Genomic DNA, 22,589 nt, shown 5'->3' with positions numbered 1-22,589 from the left:
CAGCAGTAGACCCGGTTATTCCACATGTCAAGAAATAAACTATTTGCAGCTAATTTTGTAAAAGGTGATGTTCAGTGACTCGGTTACAACCATCTGAAGCAAATGGATGAAACATCGAGCAAACTCATACTCAGCCACTGGAACGTCTTTCACCATGCTAGTGCCACTGTCATGAATGAGGAAATGTATTTTGCTCTGGTCAGTATCCCAGTAGTCTCCGTTGTTATATTTTTTCCAAAGCGAGAACCTAGGAAAGAACTCCCAAGTTCTAGCTGGAATTTAGGAGACAATCAATGAAACTCGGAAAACAGGTGTTGTTATCCAAACAGTTCCAAATATCAGAAGTTGTAAAAACTGTGAGAGCATTATATGTAAACTGAATGTGAAGATGGGAGGAAAGGAAAGGAAAGGAAAGGAAAGGGAGGGGGCACTGCTATCAGTTGCATTGGGACATTATGCGGAATCAGCGGCAACGAGTGAAAATGTGTACCAGATCAGGATTCAAACTCAGGATCTCCTGCTTACTGGGCAGATGCAGTAACCATTGCACCATCCAGAACACAACATTAGCGCAACTGCATGGACCATTTTGGTGTGCCTCACAGCCGATCCACACTCCCATCAAGTGCCACCAATCCACAGTACCTGCCCATTTTCTCCAAGCTAGCTGTCTGAGATTCCCACAGGAGGTCAGACATATTTGTGCATCCACACTGAAGATGGTAGATCCATTGCTCGGCTAGGACTATCAAATTATATGAAACAACAGACACCATGCATTCATATACCGTGAGAACAACTGAAATGTTCCTTTTGATCTCCCCCCCCCCCCCCCCTCCACGTTCTGTTGCAGAAGTCAGGAGCAATTTTTTGAGAAATACCTGGCATATTGTTGGAGGGGAGAGCTCGTTCTAGGAGTCTTGTGAATCTGGTCCTTTCTACAACAGTTAATGGCTCATTGCCTGGTCCAGTCATTTCTGTTACCAAATAATTATATTTTTTGGCTTTTGTGTCTTTTACATCCCAAATCAATTTATTTTCAAATAATTCTGACAGTCAGTTGCTTCTCTGTCAATATTGAAGATGAACTTGTACCATGTATGGCTAAAGATGGTTTAGTTTTGGCAGTGTCCTGAAATTGATCTGTATGTTAAATTTTTCAAATGATTGGATTTTCATAAATACGTAACTGTATTACACAGAAACATCTGCACATCCCAAGCAAGTTTAATTAAACAGATTATTCAGTAAATACTTAATAGTATTAATTGTCACATCTGTGGACAAATACCTAATTGATCAGTGTAATAAAATAGTTTAAAACAAAAGAATAAAAGGCAAGCTAGAGCTTTGGCACTATGTGCTTCTTTTCCATTCTGGATCCTGAGAAATTTGAATTCAGAACAAAAAATGGCAAACTTACTATTAAGAAGTTAAATGATAGCTGGGTCCACAGCCTCCATGAAATTTTTATATGAAATAGTTCTGCTTTAGGCTGTTTAACAAGTTAATCAATATGTCATTTGCTCATTTCACTTATAAACACTCATGCTCAACTTAACCCAAATCTGCCTGATCTTCTGTGCCTGATCTCCTTGGGCCCATTTGACCTACATGTTATGACATGCTCTGTGGCGACGTTCGTCCATATATCTGGCAGCTGGATATGCAACTTGTAGGATAGCCTGGCATCCATGATCTAGTCAAGCTGTTATCTATTTCTTCTCTAAAATCAACTGCGTCAGGATTTTATTAACATATTTCAATATTACTTCATGTGTATCGCTTGGAAAGAGATTATGTTCATTTAAATTCATACTTTGTGGTGTTGATCAGTGCTATTTCATAGCTCTTGCTAGATGCTTTCTAATAGTGTTGTTAATCTCTAACAGGTACTTGCTGAATCTTAAGAAATTGGCAAAAGATGCCAGTATAGATAGCGCCTGCAGAATATAATAGTAGCAGAAGGTAACATGATCATCACTGTGAGGAGTTTTGGTTAACTGTGGGGAACAACAAGACAGTAACATTGCGAATGTGTTGATCATCCACTCCATTTAACCCATTTTTGGAGGGTAAGAACATCAATAATGTGACGAACTTCACATGTCTTGGTAATACTGTGATAAGTAATAAGACTGCAATGTTGAGGTTCTGAACAAGGTAATCCAAGGATTCAGATTCATCAGTCTAGTACAGAGACTTGTCAGGGATAAAGCCGTTCTTCTAAGAGTTAAACAGAACATATTCAGAACTTCCCTTCTTTCCATCATTTCCAGTAATTTGGAGAGCTTTGTCGCAGCCAAAAGACACATAAGATTACAAGCTTGTGAAATGGAATTCCTTAGATTTGCTCTGCAAAAGACAAGATGATATTGGGATAAGGTCATCAGGAGAGACCTGCGAGTGGGAGTGACCATGGAGAAAGAACTGAGGGCAGTGAGACTGGAGTGGTTTCATTATTTGAAGCAGGTGTAACCAAACTGTATTTCTCACCAGTATTTGGCGAGGAAGCTGCAATGACAAAGACCAGTTGGACTTCTAAAAAGAGATGACCAGACCAAGTTAAAGAAATCCAGAACGGAACAGAATGGGCTGGAAAGGAAAGGAAACAAAGACGAGATGTTGGTTGCTTTAGTGAGAGAAAATCTACCAACACAAAAACAGATGGAGGCCTTGATGATGACGAACTTTACAGAAGATATAATGTAAATTCGCATTACAACGTTGTAAAGATGTAAGATGTTAAGACATATTGTAAAGCTTAAAACATAATATACAGTAATTAGCAGTTGATAATAGTAACAAAAATATCACAAAATTCACTGTTGGATATCCAGGTTGTTGTTACAATTATTGCACTCATTGCCACTGTAAGAAAATTTTATGGATGTCCCCTGTACGCTCTCAGGCTGCATGCAACAGATTGTCAATCTTTCAGTACTGCAATCACACAGTGGGGAAGGTACTGTATTCCAGTTACAAATCCCATCAGCATACCTGTTGTTGTTGGTCCTGATCCACTTGAAGGTTGACCATGTCTTATGTTGCAGTTCAAAGTTGGCTGGGGAAGTTATGTACAGAATTTCTCAGATTGCTGCCACTCATTTATTGGGTTGAAATTAGTGGCGATCAGGTTCATAGCTGTTCATTTCTTTGTATGTCATTGATATACATATTTCTTCATAATTTTCGGCTTTGAAGAACCTTCTTGGACACACTGTTGACTGCAGTGGATCTGTATATTGCAGGAAGTAGGATATAGCTTAGAGCTGGTAGATAGTGGGCTGGTGCAAATCTTACTGTGCCCAAGATGGGTGGTTCAGTTGGAGTTCACCCAATGTTACATGTGAGAAATTTAGTCATCATGAAGCACCAAAGCATGGCAGTGATGGATTCCCACTAAGTACTGCATAGTTCTTGCATATCTTTATACATCGTTTTGAGTTTTGCAGCAAGTTACTTAGGTATCATCTAAAGGATAAATTGGATACCATTGTGATGCAGTAGCCTGTCACCAAAATTTGTAGAGTGTTCTCTATTAGTCATTCAACTATTTAAATGGAAACATGCCACTTGCACCTTGTTCCCACCGTGATGTAGTCTGCTGTTGCAGCGGTGCTGTGATCGTCCTCTGCAGATCATTATTGGTTTTTCTTTCCTTCTGGTTTTATCTTGGTTGAGAAAATATCTGGACATACTTGAACATACTTGAAACTATTTGACTTACAACACTTCTGTGAAAACTAGACTCGTTTATTAATCAGATAGGAGTTTTAACAGATATTATCAGAGCGAAGTGTTGAACACTAATAATCTAAGATATCCTTTTTAACCCAAGTAATCCTTTCAAGGAATTGTTATTCTTGCAGAGCCTTTGGATTTCAGAGATGTGCTGGCCAGCAGCAGCCAGAGACATTGGTCGCGCGCGCGCGTGTGTGTGTGTGTGTGTGCGTGTGTGTGTGTGTGTGCGTGTGTGTGTGCGTGTGCGTGTGCGTGTGCGTGTGCGTGTGCGTGTGCGTGTGCGTGTGCGTGTGCGTGTGCGTGTGCGTGTGCGTGTGCGTGTGCGTGTGCGTGTGCGTGTGCGTGTGCGTGTGCGTGTGCGTGTGCGTGTGCGTGTGCGTGTGCGTGTGCGTGTGCGTGTGCGTGTGCGTGTGCGTGTGCGTGTGCGTGTGCGTGTGCGTGTGCGTGTGCGTGTGCGTGTGCGTGTGTGTAGGGGGGAGGGGGGGGGGGGGAATGATGCACTTGTGTGAATGTGTGTGTGCTTTCTAATTTAGAAGAAGGATTTTGGCCAAAAGTTAAAATGTATAGCATTCATTTTATTGTGCCTGTCTGTGACTCAATGTCTCCTCTACATAGTGAATAGCAGTGTACACTGTTCATAATGTTGTTGTTATTCCATCCTGGACTTCCTGTTGTTTGATTAAAAATAATATGTGTAATTAAGATAGATTAATTTATTCTCAGAATAAGAGCAAATAGCTGCTTTTGTTGGTTTTATAAGTTAACTGTCTGTACTGCAGCTGACTTTGTTCACATGATAATTTTCCTGCATCAGGCATATCATATATAATAATTTTGGTAATTTATTAATTGGTTTCTTTTTTTGCACTTGCAGGCTTGAAGATTATGAGAGTCCTCGAATAGCACTTTATGTTAACCTGGTAAGAGTTTTTCTTCTTGAAATTGTTGCTATCATGGCTATTGTGGTCTACTGGTTCCATCCATCCAGTTCTCAGGTTAGTAGAAAGTATTGTATTAATAGTAAATGATCTGTATATTCATCTGGTCCACTTCCAAAGCTAGCAGCTCCTTCTTCTGTCAGAAGGGTTGAAAGGGAAGGAAGAGGGATAAAGGAGAAGGACTGGCCTGGTTTAGGAAATGGGGAGAGTTCAGAAAAGCTGTTCAGAAGTCCAGGTCAGGGAAGACTTACTGGTTGGCATGAGAAGGAAAGACTGTTGGGGACTGCCCCAGTCTGACCCAGGGTCCTGAGAAACTTTTCCAAACTTTCCCCATTTCCTACGCCTCACCAGTCCTGTTTCTTCATTCCTCATTCGTCCCTCTTTCTTCCCTTCAGCCTTTGTGCCAGAAGAGGAGGCCGCTGGCTACAAAGCTTGCACATTTATTCAACCCTTATATGTGTTTTCCCCTACCACCACTTGGTGAATAAACTACTTTTACTTAGTACTATTAAAACAGGGCATGTAATGGACAGGAAATTAAAACTATAAAAGTTTGGATAAAAGTACTAGTCAATAATAATAAACTCAGTATAGCTGACTCTAATTACTAATAAGTGACACAGTAAGTTATCAGAAAGAGCACAGATGTGTGGAGATTGTTCCTTCATCAGGTGCTGCAATCATAGATTTTTCATTGGGAGGCAAAGACCTAGATAATGAAGAAACAAAAGAAATCAAAAAGTCCGTTGCATCCCCAAATGTAAACTGAAGCCCAACAGTGTGCTAGTAAAGAATGAGTGGAATTATTTAAAGTTTAATGTAGTCAAGCTTAGGTCTGGCTTCCCTTGGCCTATTTAGTAAAATCTCTTTGGTTCTGGAAAGCAAAGATTTAATGTTTCATGTTGCTGCACTGGTGTCACCTAATTCTTTTTTATATCTAAAAATGAATGCAACCAATTAATCAGATTTTGTTGTTGCTTAAGTATGCCAACTGAACATAAGCATAGAAAGAGTTTAATTATATGTAATTATGAATTTGTTGCTATCCCATACATAAAGCAGCATTTTAATAACATTTTGCCTTCTGTGCCATATCCATGGCAGCCTTCTGCATCAGATATTTCTTCTCATTGTGGAGAACTTAAAACAGATGGTAGTCTGTAAATGCCATATTAGGGAATGCAGTATATACAGTAGGAAGTGTCAGTTGAATTTCAGTAACTTCCTCTTTTCTGTTATACCCATATATTTCCTTCCATTGTTGACATGAAATGTCATAAAATAACAATTCTCTTGAAATAAGCAGTTGCCTCACAGTTCATCAGAAGGCCATCCAGCTAATAGTAGTATATATCTGCATTTAAGGTTTAGTTTGAAGAAAGCAGTCACCAATGGATCACTCCTTCATGTTTAACTATACATTGAGAAAAACATCTCATAAATGTTATCGGTATTTTTCTATGAAGCATGGACTTTTGAAAAGCATTCAGAAAGTCCAGCATAATTTGATTTGCTTGAAGAGAATCTCTTTCTCATTGCCAGTGATAGTGTAGTGCAGAATTTAAAATAACCGATGTTAGCCATAATTTGTTAGTCAGTGCATATGATGACTTCTTGTTCAACTTTCATTGCAAGTTTGTCTGTAGTCTTCCTCCAGTGTTATTGTTCACTAAATCTAATGTTGTGACCTCCTTGTATTTGCATTTATTCTGCAATGTACCTGTCCTCCACTTTGCAAGGCAACAGACCCCTTACATCGCTCTCGATCTCTCTACAAATTTGTTTCAGAAAAAAGATGAATACAACAGTGAAGTGAATGTAAGATAAATTTTGAACATATTGATAGGCTATTATTGTAAAAGAAACAGTCCATTGATATTTCAGCTGTTATGAATAACAATGATGGAAATTCCCAATTGGAGCAATATGTAAAATAAGGGAAAGGCAGCCACTCATCTACAGTTTCAAGCACTAGGTCCTTTTCTAGCAATAGTACACACACACACACACACACACACACACACACACACACACACACTGATGGCCACAGAAAAGTTTATTTAAATGTCTTGAAACCAATAGGTACTGTCATATTTCACAGTTCATTATTGTTTGTCAGGAACCAACACAGTACTGAGAAATTAGCAACTATGAACTAACACCTCATACATACCATTACTTGCTTTGGTAGAATCTCTGATGCCACTGTGCTAACTGAATCTAAACATTAAGCACATTAGGAATTTATAAGAAACATGTGTACTTTTGTGTATGATGCAGAGGCCAACACAACATTTTGAATACAAAAATCAAAAATGGATCTATGTGTTGTGCTCTGAAGAAGAGCATGAGATCCAATGCTGAGTTACAGTGCTCAACTTAATGCTTATGTATCAGTCCATTACTGATTGGCATCTCGGTATGGTACTAATTTTCTGTGTGGCTAATTCACTGGTGCAAGCCTTTCTGTGGGAAGTCTCTTTAGCAGATTGCATTTCCAATGTGTTAGATGTGTTACTACGTATTGTCAGTAACTATTGAGAGACCATTTAGAGTGTAAATGCAGTGCAGTTTTCTGTTTGTGCTGAAGTTTATTTTGTTGTTGTTGTTGTGGTCTTCAGTCCTGAGGCTGGCTTGGTCCAGCTCTCCATGCTCCTCTATCCTGTGCAAGCTTCATCATCTCCCAGTACAGCCTACATCCTTCTGAATCTGGTTAGTGTATTCCTCTCTTGGTCTCCCTCTACGATTTTTACCTTCCACTCTGCCATCCAATACTAAATTGGTGATCCCTTGATGCCTCAGAACATGTCCTACCAACCAATCCCTTCCTCTAGTCAATTTGTGCCACGAACTCCTCTTCTCCCCAATTCTATTCACTACCTCCTCATTAGTTATGTGATCTATCCATCTAATCTTCAGCATTCTTCTGTAGCACCACATTTCGAAAGCTTCTATTCTCTTCTTTTCCAAACTATTTATCGCCCATGTTTCACTTCCATTCATGGCTACACCCCATACAAATACTTTCAGAAACGACTTCCTGACGCTTAAATCTATACTCGATGTTAATAAATTTCTCTTCTTCAGAAACGCTTTCCTTCCCATTGCCAGTCTACATTTTATATCCTCTCTACTTCAACCATCATCAGTTATTTTGCTCCCCAAATAGCAAAACTCCTTTACTACTTTAAGTGTCTCATTTCCTAATCTAATTCCCGCAGCATCACCTGATTTAATTCGACTACATTCCATTATCCTCGTTTTGCTTTTGTTGATGTTCATCTTATATCCCCTTTCAATATACTGTCCATTCTGTTCAACTTCTCTTCCAGGTCCTTTTCTGTCTCTGACAGACTTACAATGTCATCAGCAAACCTCAAAGTTTTTATTTCTTCTCCATGGATTTTAATACCTGCTCCGAATTTTTCTTTTGTTTCTTTTACTGCTTGCTCAATATACAGATTGAACAACATCGGGGAGAGGCTACAACCCTGTCCCGCTCCCTTCCCAACGACTGCTTCCCTTTCATGTCCCTCCACTCTTATAACTGCCATCTGGTTTCTGTACAAATTGTAAATAGCCTTTCGCTACCTGTATTTTACACCTGCCACCTTCAGAATTTGAAAGAGAGTATTCCAGTCAACATTGTCAAAAGCTTTCTCTAAGTCTACAAATGCTAGAAACATAGGTTTGCCTTTTCTTAATCTAGCTTCTAAAATAAGTCGTAGGGTAAGTATTGCCTCACGTGTTCCCATATTTCTACGGAATCCAAACTGATCTTCCCCGAGGTCGGCTTCTACCAGTTATTCCATTCGTCTGTAAAGAATTTGCGTTAGTATTTTGCAGCCGTGACTTATTAAACTGATAGTTCGGTAATTTTCACATCTGTCAACGCCTGCTTTCTTTGGGATTGGAATTATTATATTCTTATTGAAGTCTGAGGGTATTTCGCCTGTCTCATACATTTTGCTCACCAGATGGTAGAGTTTTGTCAGGACTGGCTCTCCTAAGGCTGTCAGTAGTTCTAATGGAATGTTGTCTACTCTGTCTTTCAGTGCTCTATCAAACTCTTCACGCAGTATGATATCTCCTATTTCATCTGCATCTACATCCTCTTCCATTTCTATAACATTGCCCTCAAATACATCGCTCTTGTATAGACCCTCTATATACTCCTTCCACCTTTCTGCTTTCCCTTCTTTGCTTAGAACTGGGTTTCCATCTGAGCTCTTGATATTCATACAAGTGGTTCTCTTTTCTCCAGAGGTCTCTTTAATTTTCCTGTAGCCAGTATCTATCTTACCTCTAGTGAGATAAGCCTCTACATCCTTACATTTGTCCTCTAGCCATGCCTGCTTAGCCATTTTGCACTTCCTTCAATCTCATTTTTGAGACGTTTGTATTCCTTTTTGCCTGTTTCATTTACTGGATTTTTATATTTTCTCCTTTCGTCAGTTACATTCAATATTTCTTCTGTCACCTAAGGATTTCTACTAGCCCTCGTCTTTTTACCTACTTGATCCTCTGCTGCCTTCACTACTTCATCCCTCAAAGCTACCCATTCTTCTTCTACTGTATTTCTTTCCCCCATTCTTGTCAATTGTTCCCTTATGCTCTCCCTGAAACTCTGCACAACCTCTGGTTCTTTCAGTTTATCCAGGTCCCATCTCCTTAAATTCCCCCCTTTTTGCAGTTTCTTCAGTTTTAATCTACAGTTCATAATCAATAGATTGTGGTCAGAGTACACATCTTCCCCCGGAGATGTCTTAAAATTTAAAACCTGGTTCCTAAATCTCTTAAGTTGTGTTCTGTGCAAAATTCCACCAGGCAGCTTCCTCTTCCATGTCTTAACCCCAATCCATATTCACCTACTACGTTTCCTTCTCTTCCTTTTCCTACTATCGAGTTCCAGTCACCCATGACTATTAAATTTTCATCTCCCTTCACTATCTGAATAATTTCTTTTATCTCATCATACATTTCATCAATCTCTTCGTCATCTGCAGAACTAGTTGGCATGTAAACTTGTACTACTGTAGTAGGCGTGGGATTCGTGTCTATCTTGGCCACAACAATTTGTTTGCTGTGCTGTTTGTAGTAGCTTACCCACATTCCTATTGCTTTATTCATTATTAAACCTACTCCTGCATTACCCCTATGTGATTTTGTATTTATAACCCTGTATTCACCTGACCAAAAGTCTTGTTCCTCCTGCCACCGAACTTCACTAATTCCCACTATATCCAACTTTAACCTATCCATTTCCATTTTTAAATTTTCTAACCTACCTGACCGATTAAGGCATCTGCCACTCTACGCTCCGATCCGTAGAACGCCAGTTTTATTTCTCCTGATAACGACGTCCTCCTGAGTAGTCCCCGCCCGGAGATCCAAATGGGGGACTATTTTACCTCCGGAATATTTTACCCAAGAGGACGCCGTCATTTATCCGTACAGTAAAGCTGCATGCCCTCGGGAAAAAATTACGGCCGTAGTTTCCCCTTGCTTTCAGCCGTTCACAGTACCAGCACAGCAAGGCCGTTTTGGTTAGTGTTACAAGACCAGATCAGTCAATCATCCAGACTGTTGCCCCTGCAACTACTGAAAAGGCTGCTGGCCCTCTTCAGGAACCATACGTTTGTCTGGCCTCTCAACAGATACCCCTCCGTTGTGGTTGCACCTACGGTACGGCTATCTGTATCGCTGAAGCACGCAAGCCTCCCCACCAACAGCAATGTCTGTGGTTCATGGTTATTTTAATGAGAAGAAAGAAACCTCTTTCACTTCAGTAGGATAAATGGTGTGGTGATACTGAATTTTCGTCACCAATATTTGTTCAATAACGGGAGGAGATGTGGTGCCCTAAAGCTTTTGATACCCACTTTTTGTGTCCATTATCATCAATTATGTCACATTTCTCCCACACCCCCTTCTCCTCCCCACCCCCTTCCTGTACGAGTCATTGTGAACAGATCTGAAAGTGAACCAAGGATATGGACACGTTGTCTGCTTATCAAGAGCTCTGGAGCACATCGTCTCACCCTCACATTGACCACTGACGAACACCTTTCCAATCAGTCAACTGAACTATCTTGGATTTCTTACATTCTGTTGAACCCACAGCATAGTATACCTCATTATAAGACACAATGAAAATGATAGTTCCCAAACTAGCTGCAATAAAGTAATATATTTAATATTTTACATGACAGGCCTGTTTTGGCTTAATTGCCATTATCAAGTGACCAGCGAAAATAACATTGGTAAGATTATCTACACATAATCATGGCTGTTTTATGTCTACATTTGTGTTGGTAGTCAAACTGGCATAAGCTGATCTGTGACAGTTGAAGTGGGTTGGTCACAATGGCTTCATGTGCCTATACTCACCAGTCATGTAATTCACTTCTGTAAACATCTCTGTGGCAATGCCTCAGTAGTTGGTTGGTGGTTGATTTGGGAGGGGACCAAACAGTGTGGTCATTGGTCCCATCAGATTAGGGAAGGACAGGGAAAGGAAATGGCCGGGCCGTCTCAAAGGAACAATCCTAGCATTTGTTTGAAGTGATTTAGGGAAATCATGGAGAACCTAAATCAGAATGGCCGAATACAGTTTTGAATCTTTGTCCTCCTGAATGTGCGTCCAGTGTGCTAACAACCGCACCACCTCGCTCGGTAATGCCTCAGAGTTGTCACAGCTCTGTAGATGGGTGCTGCTGTCATCTGTAGCCATTTGCATCTAGCAGTTGAAAGCTGGCAACAGTGCTACTAACTGCCAGGGATCTTCTTACACCAACTGGACTACAGTTGGAAGTGGCAATGATATTGCATCTATTGAAAATTTTCTCTGTCAAGTCATAGGAAGTAAAATTTATTTTCTAGTTACAAAATATAAAAAATACATTTTTGACAGATATTTTGACTTCTTTATTATGATGCTACATGTTGATAAAGTGTACCCAGCTTACCACAGATGATGTTATATTTAGTTGTTTTTATTTTCTTCTGAGATTTTCATCCTTGGTCTGTGTATTTTTGTTTTTGATATAACTATAACTTTTCTTATTCTACTATGTCAGTAAAACAGAGATTACAAGCAAACAATACAATTGCAATAAAATTGGACAAAGGAAATTGTACCATTATAATCAGCCACAATGGTTACATAAATGAAGCTATGCCCTCTTTCAAAATTAACATCATTACAGAACTACCACATAACCCAACAAACAAATATATAACACAACTAAAGAAAAATATTAGAAATTGCAATGTGACACTGATGGAATGTGAAAAGAAATCACTTGTCATTATGAACCCACATATGCCAATGTCACATGCTCAACCAAAGATACATAAATTATCAACTCCAATGTGCCCAGTTGTGAATTGTATCAGTAGCACTACATAATTGGTAAGCAAAAAGTTGAACTAACTACTAACAGAGCTGTGTACATATGACAAGGAATATACCACAAAAAATTCATGTACTCAGCGAAAGTGATAAGACATGCAAATTCTGCCTAATGGCAAATTGTCTCTTTTGTTGTCCGTAGTGTAAGTTAGTTTAAGTTATATTAAGTAGTGTGTAAGTCTAGGGACCGATAACCGCAGCAGTTTGGTCCCATAGAAGCTTAACACAAATTTCAATTTTATAAAACGAAAGCTTTTATAATGTAGGAAACCTCTTAAAACTACTTTATCGCAGAATTATATTAAATTCAATGGAAAAATTTACACCCAAACAGTTGGAGTAGCTATGGGAAACTGTGTAGCTGGCATAATTCAAGATATGTTTCTCAACATATTAGAAGAAAAAGTTTTCAATTCACATTGGCCAATACTTAATAAAATCATTCACTGTTATAGGTACATGGATGACACTTTAATGCTGATTGTTGGAAACAGTCAGACATCAATAATATCCATCAGGCACCTAACAACCTCCCCCCCAGCATCAAATTTGCTATAGAATTCGAACTACATAATTCAGAAAACTAACATAAATACTATCTCGAAAACTTTGTTTACATTATAGTATATGAAAAGGAATAGTCATATGCAAAACAAAACATACAGAAACAACAAAATGTAAAATCATGTGTGGATAGCTGTATATACTTCGTAAACATATAGCACCATAGTAAAAGAACTGTCGAAGTATTGAACTATCTAAATATCTGTCAAAAATGTATTTTTTACATTTTGTAACCGCAAAGAGATTATACTTACCATGACTGAGCAGAAAAAATTTGCCATAAATGCAATGTGGTCATCACTTCTAACTAGATGTAAGTACTAATGCAAATGTCAACATAAAATAACCATGATTTATGTGTAGGTAATCTTAACATGCTATGTTCACAGGTCACTTGATAATGGCCAAATCAGGCCTATCATGTAAAATATTAAATGTATAACCTTATTGCAGTTAGTTTGGGAGTCTTCATTTTCATTACCTCTGAGTTCACTAATACCAGACAAGCATTTGTTAGTATCCTTGACTACAGAGATGGGGTCTCTGCAGTACAAATGATTTTGTCTATTCGTTCCACTGTTTGCATTTCAAACAGTATTTTCTATTACTGTATTTATATTGAAAATATGTTGCACTTTGATAGAAATAAAACCAGTATTGCACTAGGCTAAAATGAGAGAACGAAATCGTATATCCAAAAATCAGTTGAAATACTGAAAGTAGACAATGCAGTTCTCGTGGTTCCAGCATCTGACAGTGTACACCTGTGTCTTCAAAAATGAATGCAGATATAAGTGACGCAACCTCACAGAAAACATTATAAGATACTTGAACACTACTGAAGAAATCGTTGTTCGCTCTTCTTTGGAAATACACTGTGATATCCCAGAAACGTCTAAAGTAACAAATGAAATATCATGCCCTCCACTACCAAATTACAGACAATGCTTTACTACAAGGTGCTTCACAATTCTAATATTTCACAGCACAAAGCAGGAAATGATTTGCTTCATGTGTATGGTGAATATAGTTGAGATATGCCAATATGGATGCAACATCTAAAATATGTACTGAATGACAGGAAAATTGTAATCATAATCCACATATGTACTCCTTTGAAATCATAATATGTGCACCCATACTTTTCCTTCTGTTAATCTCCAGTATGCAATACCTCTTTTGTACCCCTTTGGCATTAACATCTTTGGTCATCATTCTTAATGCCATCTCTTAGATACCAGCATCCCCCATCTCTATTACCTCATTGTCATAAAAAACCGTGTATCCTATTGTCTCGCTGACTTAAGCCACTCCTTCTGTGATTGACAAACGGCCACTAGGGTATGAATTTAATACAACTCACACATATTGTTTGAAACACACAATGTTTTCCTCTCGATTTTGAAGAGCTTGTCCTATTAGTTTTGTCCAATCAGTGCTCATAAACAAGCCTGGTTGTCTTTAATTTGGTGGGTGGAGCTCATGATACTGATTTGTTCCTTTATTAGAATATAAGATAATAGTGCGTGTTTCTGAAGAACAAAATAAGGTACATGAATAAGTCTCTGGCACAGACTATGGACATTTGTATTGTACCTTCATATTCCATCCTGTTCGCTGGTGTACAAAGAAATCCTTGGCTAGCCAAAAAACTAAACCCCTCACCTGGTTGAAATTCAGTGATGATATCATTATGACCTGGAGCCAGAGTCAAGATTCTATGACCTTGTCTCTCCACAACCTAACACATTCTCTCCAGTCTGTTTCAAATGCTGCTCTTTTGTCAAGGGAGCCATCTTCCTGGATATTGGCTTTCATATCTGTCATAACTCTGCAATGACCTTCGTATTAAATCAACCAACAGCCAACAGAACTTAACTTTGATAAGTGACATCCTTTTCACACCTGAATATTTTTTTTTATTCATAGTTAACTCATTTTCTTTGATAAGCAATCCTTTTCCCAATATGCTAACTCCAAGGTAAGGATATGCTTAGACTGCCCTCTCATTCATCCCAGGGATCAGTTGTGAACCTCTCCGAACCTACTACCAGCCTTACAATAATATTGGTGAATGATTTGCCTTATATGGCAGGTGCTCATATCAAACACACCTCTGAAATTCCAGCTAGATACTGATGGATCAGTTTTCTTAATTAACTTGGAGACATTCAGTAAAAAGGGCTGTCCACCACTATAACTAGCCAGAAAACTCTTTCTGAACTACAGGATAAAGGAGAGTTCAGTCAGAACAGATAACTATGACAGTGAAACTTCCTGGCAGACTAAAACTGTGTGCTGGACCGAGACTCGAACTTGGGACCTTTGCCTTTCGCTGGCACACAGTTTTAATCTGTCAGGAAGTTTCATATCACTGCACACTCGGCTGCAGAATGCAAATCTCATTCTGGAAACTGTGACAGTGTTTCATAAGAAAATGCAACAAACCGTAATGTTTCGTGTCATTACATTTTCAACACTGAAGAGCATTTTTGGGTTGGACATTTTCTTGGCATTGTATTTCAGATTTATGACACAGTAAATCTAACATCAGAAAATATATCACGTAAATAAAGCCCTAGAAGAACTGTATAATGCATATTCAATGTTATTCATGTGAGGACTAGGGTATACACTAAAATACAACTCACACATAAAGTTGATGCAGTATTTCGATTCTGCTCAGTTTTATAGAGCATGCCCAATTTCTTTTTTTCATCCAGTGGTTGTAATAGGCCTGGTTGGAACACTTACGTCTATGACGATTTTTAAAACTATAGTGAATGCACAATCTGGACTTAATGTGTATTCTACAAAAACTAAACATACTATTCGTGAAAGGCATACTATTCTTGAAAGGGGCCATTCTGTATAATTATTTGTATTATAAATAGTCTCGTTTGTGGGACCTGAGACTGAAAAAATATGTAATAAAAATGTAGTGTGTATCCTATTTGTACTTCAAAGTGACCAAAAACATTTAAAATGCAAAGTTTGTAGACTCCTCCAACTTCTTAACAATACTCATTGGTAAAAAATTGGTCCTGCCATATTATAGATCTGTCAAAAAGACTGAATTCAGCAACCTTTTTCTTGCGCATAATTGTATTTCCTACGCATAAGGATGCAGTCAAAGCTGCTTCTTTCAGATATTTACATGTGGTGTTGTTTTATGTCAACATTTTTGGAGTAATCAGATACTGGCAAAAAAAAGAAAAAAAAAAGTTACCCAGAAGAAAGTAATTTTATACTACCACTCATTAATTTCAATACACCCAATAAATGATATCTAGTTCTCTGAGGATAAGGTCTATTGCTGTGGGTATGGTTGAGGAAGCAAAGGAATAGTACAACATTTGTACACATGTCATGATTTTTGTTTGTGGTCCTCAAGATACAATAGTATCCAACAAACAGTGTTGTGTACATATATGTTATGTACCTATCTGATATGCTTGCTTACCTATTTGCCGATGGATGCTGCATATGGTGCACCTGTGTTGTTCCCTGTAATGTTGTGATGTCCACAGCGAATGGCAAGCATTGCTATGATGCATAACATGTGGTTCCTGCACATCAGTTCCTTCGTGAAAGTGAAGCATGCACATCGCTAGTATGGTTCCATGAGTGAAGATATCCACAGAAAAAATTGCTGTAATTATGGCACTTGGCCAAGTAGGTTTATTTATTCACCAAATTGTGAAACAGTGTAGTGTGTCTACAGGGGGAGTGCAATACACCATTCACCACCAGAAGACAACAGGTAGCAATAAGGACATACCACGACGAGGGCAACCTCGTAAAACAACTAAAAGTGATGATAAATATATCAGAATTACTGGTAAAAGAAATAGATTCAAAACAGCCCCTCAAATTCGCGCAGAAATGGTAGAAATGAATACAACAACAATATCTGTTGAAACAGTAAAAAGGAGAGTGACTGAAGCCTGCTTGAAGGGATGTGTCATAGCAAGGAAACCCATTCTAAGGCTCGTAAATAAACAGAAGAGACTTGAATGGGCTAGAAAACATTGTAATTGGACATTGGGAGAGTGTACGAAGGTGTTATTCACAGTTGAATCGAAGTTTGAGATTTTTTTGAACCAGAAGGAGAATATTTGTTTGCCAGTTTGTAGGGGAAAGGGTAGCCCAGCAGTGTGTTCTACCTATAGGTAAACATGGTGGAGGTTCTATTATGGTTTGGGGATGTTTTATCGGAGATAGAGTTGGTGATATTGTGAAAATAGAAGCAGTACCACCGCATACTTCAGTATCATGCAATACGAAGTGAATTGCACTTTATAGGGAAAGGGTTCACATTACAACAGGATAATGAACCAAAGCATTGGTCGGCATACTGTACGAACCACATTGCATCAAAGGAAAAACAGAAAGTACTGAATGATACGGTATGGTCGTCCCAAAGCCCAGATTGTAAACCCATTGAAATGGTCTGGGATGAAGTGGACAGACATATCAGGGAAGTTAATATATCCAGCCAGGAACATCTCTGGAATATTGTTAAGAATGGGTGGAATCCTATAGATTCACAATACCTACAAAAATTGATTGACCGCATGCCTCGAGTTTGTGAGGCAGTCATTAAATCCAGAGGAGGATACTTCGATGAAAGTAAAATATAATGATTGTATTATATATTTGGAAGGTAATATAATTATACTTTGTGAGAAATAGCATTTGATTTGTGTTGTAATCTGAAATACCAGGGTGTATTGAAATTAATGAGCGGTAGTGAGGAAAGGTTAAGCTGAGTTTCACATGGGTGCTGCTTTCTAAATCCATGCCATTGTGGACACAAGCTTTTCTGTCTCAAGGAATTTTATTATATTTCAACTCAACACATTTTCAAGAATTCTGCTGCAAATCATTTTTAAGGATTTTCATCTGTAATTTAGCTGGTCCATTCTTTTACCAATCTTATATACAAAAGTCACTTGCACCATTTTCCAATCGATTGGAATTTTACACTGCACAAGAGATTTGTGATAAATGCAAGCTAAGTAAGGGGGCAGTATACACACTGTAAAGCCAAATTGGGATTCCATCCAGACATGGTGGCTTACTTGATTTCAACTTTTTCAGCTGCTGCTTTACACCAGATGCCTTTTGTTATGTCCTCCATAGAGGAGTCTGTGTGAAGGTCAGACGACATTATGTTGATACAGTGCTCCTGCATGAATGATTTCTTAAACATAAAATTTAAAACTTTGACTTTCCATTTGCTGTCTTGCACACTGATCAATGAGTGATTGGATAGAAGCCTTCAACCTGCTTAGCAATTTTAGATATGATATGAATTTTTTTTTGGGTTCTGTAAAGATCTTGTGCTAAAGTATGATGGTGGGAGTTGTATGTTTCATGCATCAATATTTTTACAGACTCAAAAATTTCTACTAACTTTTGCTTATCAGCATTTGTGCATTCTTTTTTGAACCAACAGTGCAACAGTCGCTGCTTCCTCAGACTTCTCCCAATTTTGTTATTAAACCACGATGGGTCTTTACATCCTTAATCGACTTACTTGGCACATACTTCTCTAGAGTGTGATCTAAAGTCAATTTAAACTTTGCCCATAATTCCTCTATATTCATAGTACTGGAACTAATGTTACCCATTCATTTTTTAATTGGGAGTCTATTAAGTGCTTATCTGTCCTTTCCAGAAAAAATACTCCTCCAGTCTTCTTAATGGATTTATTAACTTCAGTAACCTTTATAGCTATGATGATATCATGGTCACTAATCCCTGTTTCTGTTCCAACACTCTGGATAGAGTCACGCCAGTTTGTAGTTATGAGGTCTAAAATATTTCATTGGACGTGGGCTATCAAACTAGCTGCTCAAAGACTTCTTTTCAAAAAGCATGTTCAAAATTATTTCACAAGACAATATGCCCATACCACCTCCAAGTAATCCATAGATGCTGCACGCTATACTCAGTAGGTTGAAGTTGCCTCCAAGTATTACTGCCTGCTTTTGGTATTTTTGGGCTACTGAATGTAGACTTGACTTGAATGATTCTAAAGCTGTCACAATGCAATTGGTTGGCTGATAAAAGCATCCAATAACTGACTTGAGTTCACCCAAGCCTGTTACTTGCATCCAGATGACTTTACAGTTAGACTCAGTTTGGACTTCAGTAGACACTATATTTCTGTCAACTCCCCCACCTATGACATCTAATCCCTCCTTTTGATATAAGTTCCATTACTTGATAAATATTTTATAGCTTTCTACTTTGGTTTTCAGCCAGCTCTCAGTTCTCAGAATAATTTTAGTGCACAACTTTCCTGAAACGCAGTAAATTCAGGAACTTTGTTATGAATAGTTCAACAATTTACTGTTACAATTTGACAGTGGAAGTGTCTTTACTTTGCATGCAGTCTGTTTTTTGCTCCCTGCATATTGACTAGCGTGCATTCATCAGAGGACCTCAAACTACTGTCTACCTACAGAACCCCCATGTGCACTCCAAAAGCACTCTGATACCCAAGTATCTACTTCCTTTGTTAGTGCACCCCTTACCTATCCATCTAACTTCATCCTTGTGCAAAGAGGAGTAAATTACTTCACTCTACCATGCATTATTAAAAGCCTTGCTCATGTTTGTGAGCAATTTGAAAGAATACCTGTTGTGCAAGTCATTTTACTGAATTTGTGGATTTTATTTTAATGAGCATGCCCATATTAATTTTTATTATTGGTCTGCCTCATTATTATTTGCATAAACTTTTAAGTTCTGTTGTAGTATATACCTTATTAATTTTGTCCTTTAATTTTGTTTATGGTTTGTCTCATTAACATATTTGTTAATATAAATTAGCAATAAAATCTATGCTTTGCTTAAAGTTGCAGCTTATTGTATTATTTTGTGCTTGTTTAAATTTGTTTGAAAAAATTGCTCAAATACCGCAATATGGGCAATATTCATAATTAATTATTAGTATGAAATAACTGTTTAAAGACTTACAATTTGGTCTGCTCCCTGCATCCATGGAGTACAGTACATGTTTATTTCATGAGCTCGTTCTTGGAAACCATATCTTTCCAACGTGTGTGCACTATCAAATTTCTTGTATATCATACAGATGAGATTTACTGCATCTGCAACTGTGGCCAAAGCCCTTGTGAAAATACACTACTGTCCATTAAAATTGCTACACCACGAAGATGATGTGCTACAGACGTGAAATTTAACTGACAGGAAGAAGATGCTGTGATATGCAAATGATTAGCTTTCCAGAGCATTCACACAAGGTTGGTGCCAGTGGCGACACCTACAACGTGCTGACATGAGGAAAGTTTCCAACCGACTTCTCATACACAAACAGTAGGTGAACCGGTGTTGCCTGGTGAAATGATGTTGTGATGCCTCGTGTAAGGAGGAAAAATGCGTACCATCACGTTTCCGACTTTGATAAAGGTCGGATTGTAGCGAATGCGATTTATTGTATCGTGACATTGCTGCTCGCATTGGTCGAGATCCAATGACCGTTTGCAGAATATGGAATTGGTGAGTTCAGGAGGGCAATATGGAATGCTGTGCTGGATCCCAACGGCCTCGTATCACTAGCAGTTGAGATGACAGGCATCTTATCCGCATGGCTGTAACGGGTCGTGCAGCCACGTCTCGATCCCTGAGTCAACAGATGGGGACGCTTGCAAGACAACAACCATCTGCATGAACAGTTTGATGATGTTTGCAGCAGCATGGACTATCAGCTCGGAGACCATGGCTGCGGTTACCCTTGACGCTGCATTACAGACAGGAGCGCCTGCGATGGTGTACTCAATGACGAACCTGGGTGCACGAATGGCAAAACGTCATTTTTTCGAATGAATCCAGGTTCTGTTTACAGCATCATGATGGTCGCATCCGTGTTTGGCGACATCGCAGTGAACGCACTTGGAAGCACGTATTAGTCATCGCCATACTGACGTATCACCTGGTGTGATGGTATGGGGTGTCATTGGTCACACTTCTTGGTCACCTCTTGTTCGCATTGATGGCACTTTGAACAGTGGACGTTACATTTCAGATGTGTTACAACCCATGGCTCTACCCTTCATTCGATCCCTGCGAAACCCTACATTTCAGCAGGGTAATGCACGACCGCATGTTGCAGGTCCTGTACGGGCCTTTCTGGATACAGAAAATGTTCGACTGCTGCCCTGGCCAGCACATTCTCCAGGTCTCTCACAAATTGAAAATGTCTGGTCAATGGTGGCCGAGCAACTGGCTCGTCACAATATGCCAGTCACTACTGTTGATGAACTGTGGTATCATGTTGAAGCTGCATGGGCAGCTGTACCTGTACACGCCATCCAAGCTCTGTTTGACTCGATTCCCAGGCATATCAAAGCTGTTATTACGGCCAGAGGTGGTTGTTCTGGGTACTGATTTCTCAGGATCTATGCACCCAAATTGTGTGAAAATGTAATCACATGTCAGTTGTTGTATAATATATTTGTCCAATGAATACCCGTTTATCATCTGCATTTCTTCTTGGTGTAGCAATTTTAATGGCCAGTAGTTTATCAGCTCAGATAAGACTTCAGATTGCAACCATACCATTTGTAGATTTTTGTTAGAAAAGGAATTGAGCACATCCTCAAACCACTGTTCTACCCAGGTTATTGTGATGAAGATGAATGAAGGCAATAGCATCAAAATACAGATAACAATAGATTGTATAACACTAATGATGACATAATACATGAAATCTTGATAAAAGTATGTGGTCATGCTTTTTAGTATTTCAGTAATTATGTTAAAATCATCACACATTCATTTATTTGCATCACCTAGTACATTTCATTGAAGCTGCCATCCTTAGAATCCATGATACATAGATATAGCAGGAATCAGTATAAAGTATGACGTAGGTAAATGAAAATCATAAATAAAAAAAAGTTATTGTAATGAACATAATAACTTAAATCAGCTTGACTAAAACAAAACATTAAAGAATCTAGGTTTCATGAGAGAATCCTGCAATGAATAAAGTATAATTTGTATGTCCTGTCTTCACAGAACATAAATGCTAAATGATTTAGTTGTGTCTGAGAATGAGAAGAAAGGCCAAACATGTGCTGCATGGTGGTAAAATATAAAATTTGTCACATACAAAGAGCGGTTCAAGAATGTAAAATGCTTGCTGTTATCAAACAAATTAGACAAAATGACTGTAAGCAGAACTGAAGAAATAAAATGTATTTGGACAAATGCAATTGTGAAAGAAAAGTACAGTTACAAAGTAGCCCATCAGAGAATATTACAAATTATCAAAAATAAACTCTTTAATGACTACATTTGTGAATGTGTATAGAGTCATTCCAGCTAGTGGCATTAGTCTGGCTTAGCTTCTACATAGACTGAAGTACCAAATGCCAGTGACTTTAGTCATTACAACATAGCTCAGCTCAGCAGTTCGAGCCAAGAGCCGTGGATGTTCGCTGGGTGGACACCTGACACTGTCACTGGACACTGAGACAAGAAACTGCACACCATTGAGGTTACTAGAACCAGATTTTTGATGACATGGCCCAAAGAAGCTCCTGTGTTAGGCTGGTAGTCAACCTCCAGACGTCATCAGCACCCTGCACTATCTTCAGGGAATGCCAGGATGTATAGCATGTGCTCATGTGGAGAACATCCAAAACACAAAAACAACAACCAAAATAGTGTCCAGAAGAGCTTTGGGGTACATTCTGGGAACCCATGGAGTGAGAACAACCATTCCAAAACCTGGAGATTCCTATGCTGCGTAAATGTGTCACATTGGCAACAGACCAACCTGCAGAAGAAGACTTGCCACCCATCATGATGATGAAAGGCTGGTAGGGGCTGGTTAAAAGGGGTGGAGGAGATGACTTATGTTGCCACCTGACACTTCAGTGACATCAGAA

At 38.7% G+C, this 22,589-nt stretch overlaps 1 protein-coding gene across 6 annotated transcripts in view; it reads left to right on the top strand.

The window, feature by feature from the left end:
- The window catches only part of LOC126161898 (transmembrane channel-like protein 5), a 297,583-nt gene that overhangs the window by 201,815 nt on the left and 73,179 nt on the right, over positions 1–22,589 (top strand). For all 6 annotated transcript variants that reach the window (XM_049918048.1, XM_049918045.1, XM_049918047.1 and 3 more), the window contains exon 11: positions 4,619–4,739. In XM_049918048.1, coding sequence (XP_049774005.1) covers positions 4,619–4,739 — 121 coding nt within the window. The remainder of the gene's footprint in view (positions 1–4,618; positions 4,740–22,589) is intronic.

The sequence above is a fragment of the Schistocerca cancellata genome, chromosome 2, assembly GCF_023864275.1.
Source record: "Schistocerca cancellata isolate TAMUIC-IGC-003103 chromosome 2, iqSchCanc2.1, whole genome shotgun sequence".
Taxonomy (NCBI): domain Eukaryota; kingdom Metazoa; phylum Arthropoda; class Insecta; order Orthoptera; family Acrididae; genus Schistocerca; species Schistocerca cancellata.
This window is presented reverse-complemented; position numbering and strand designations above follow the sequence as displayed.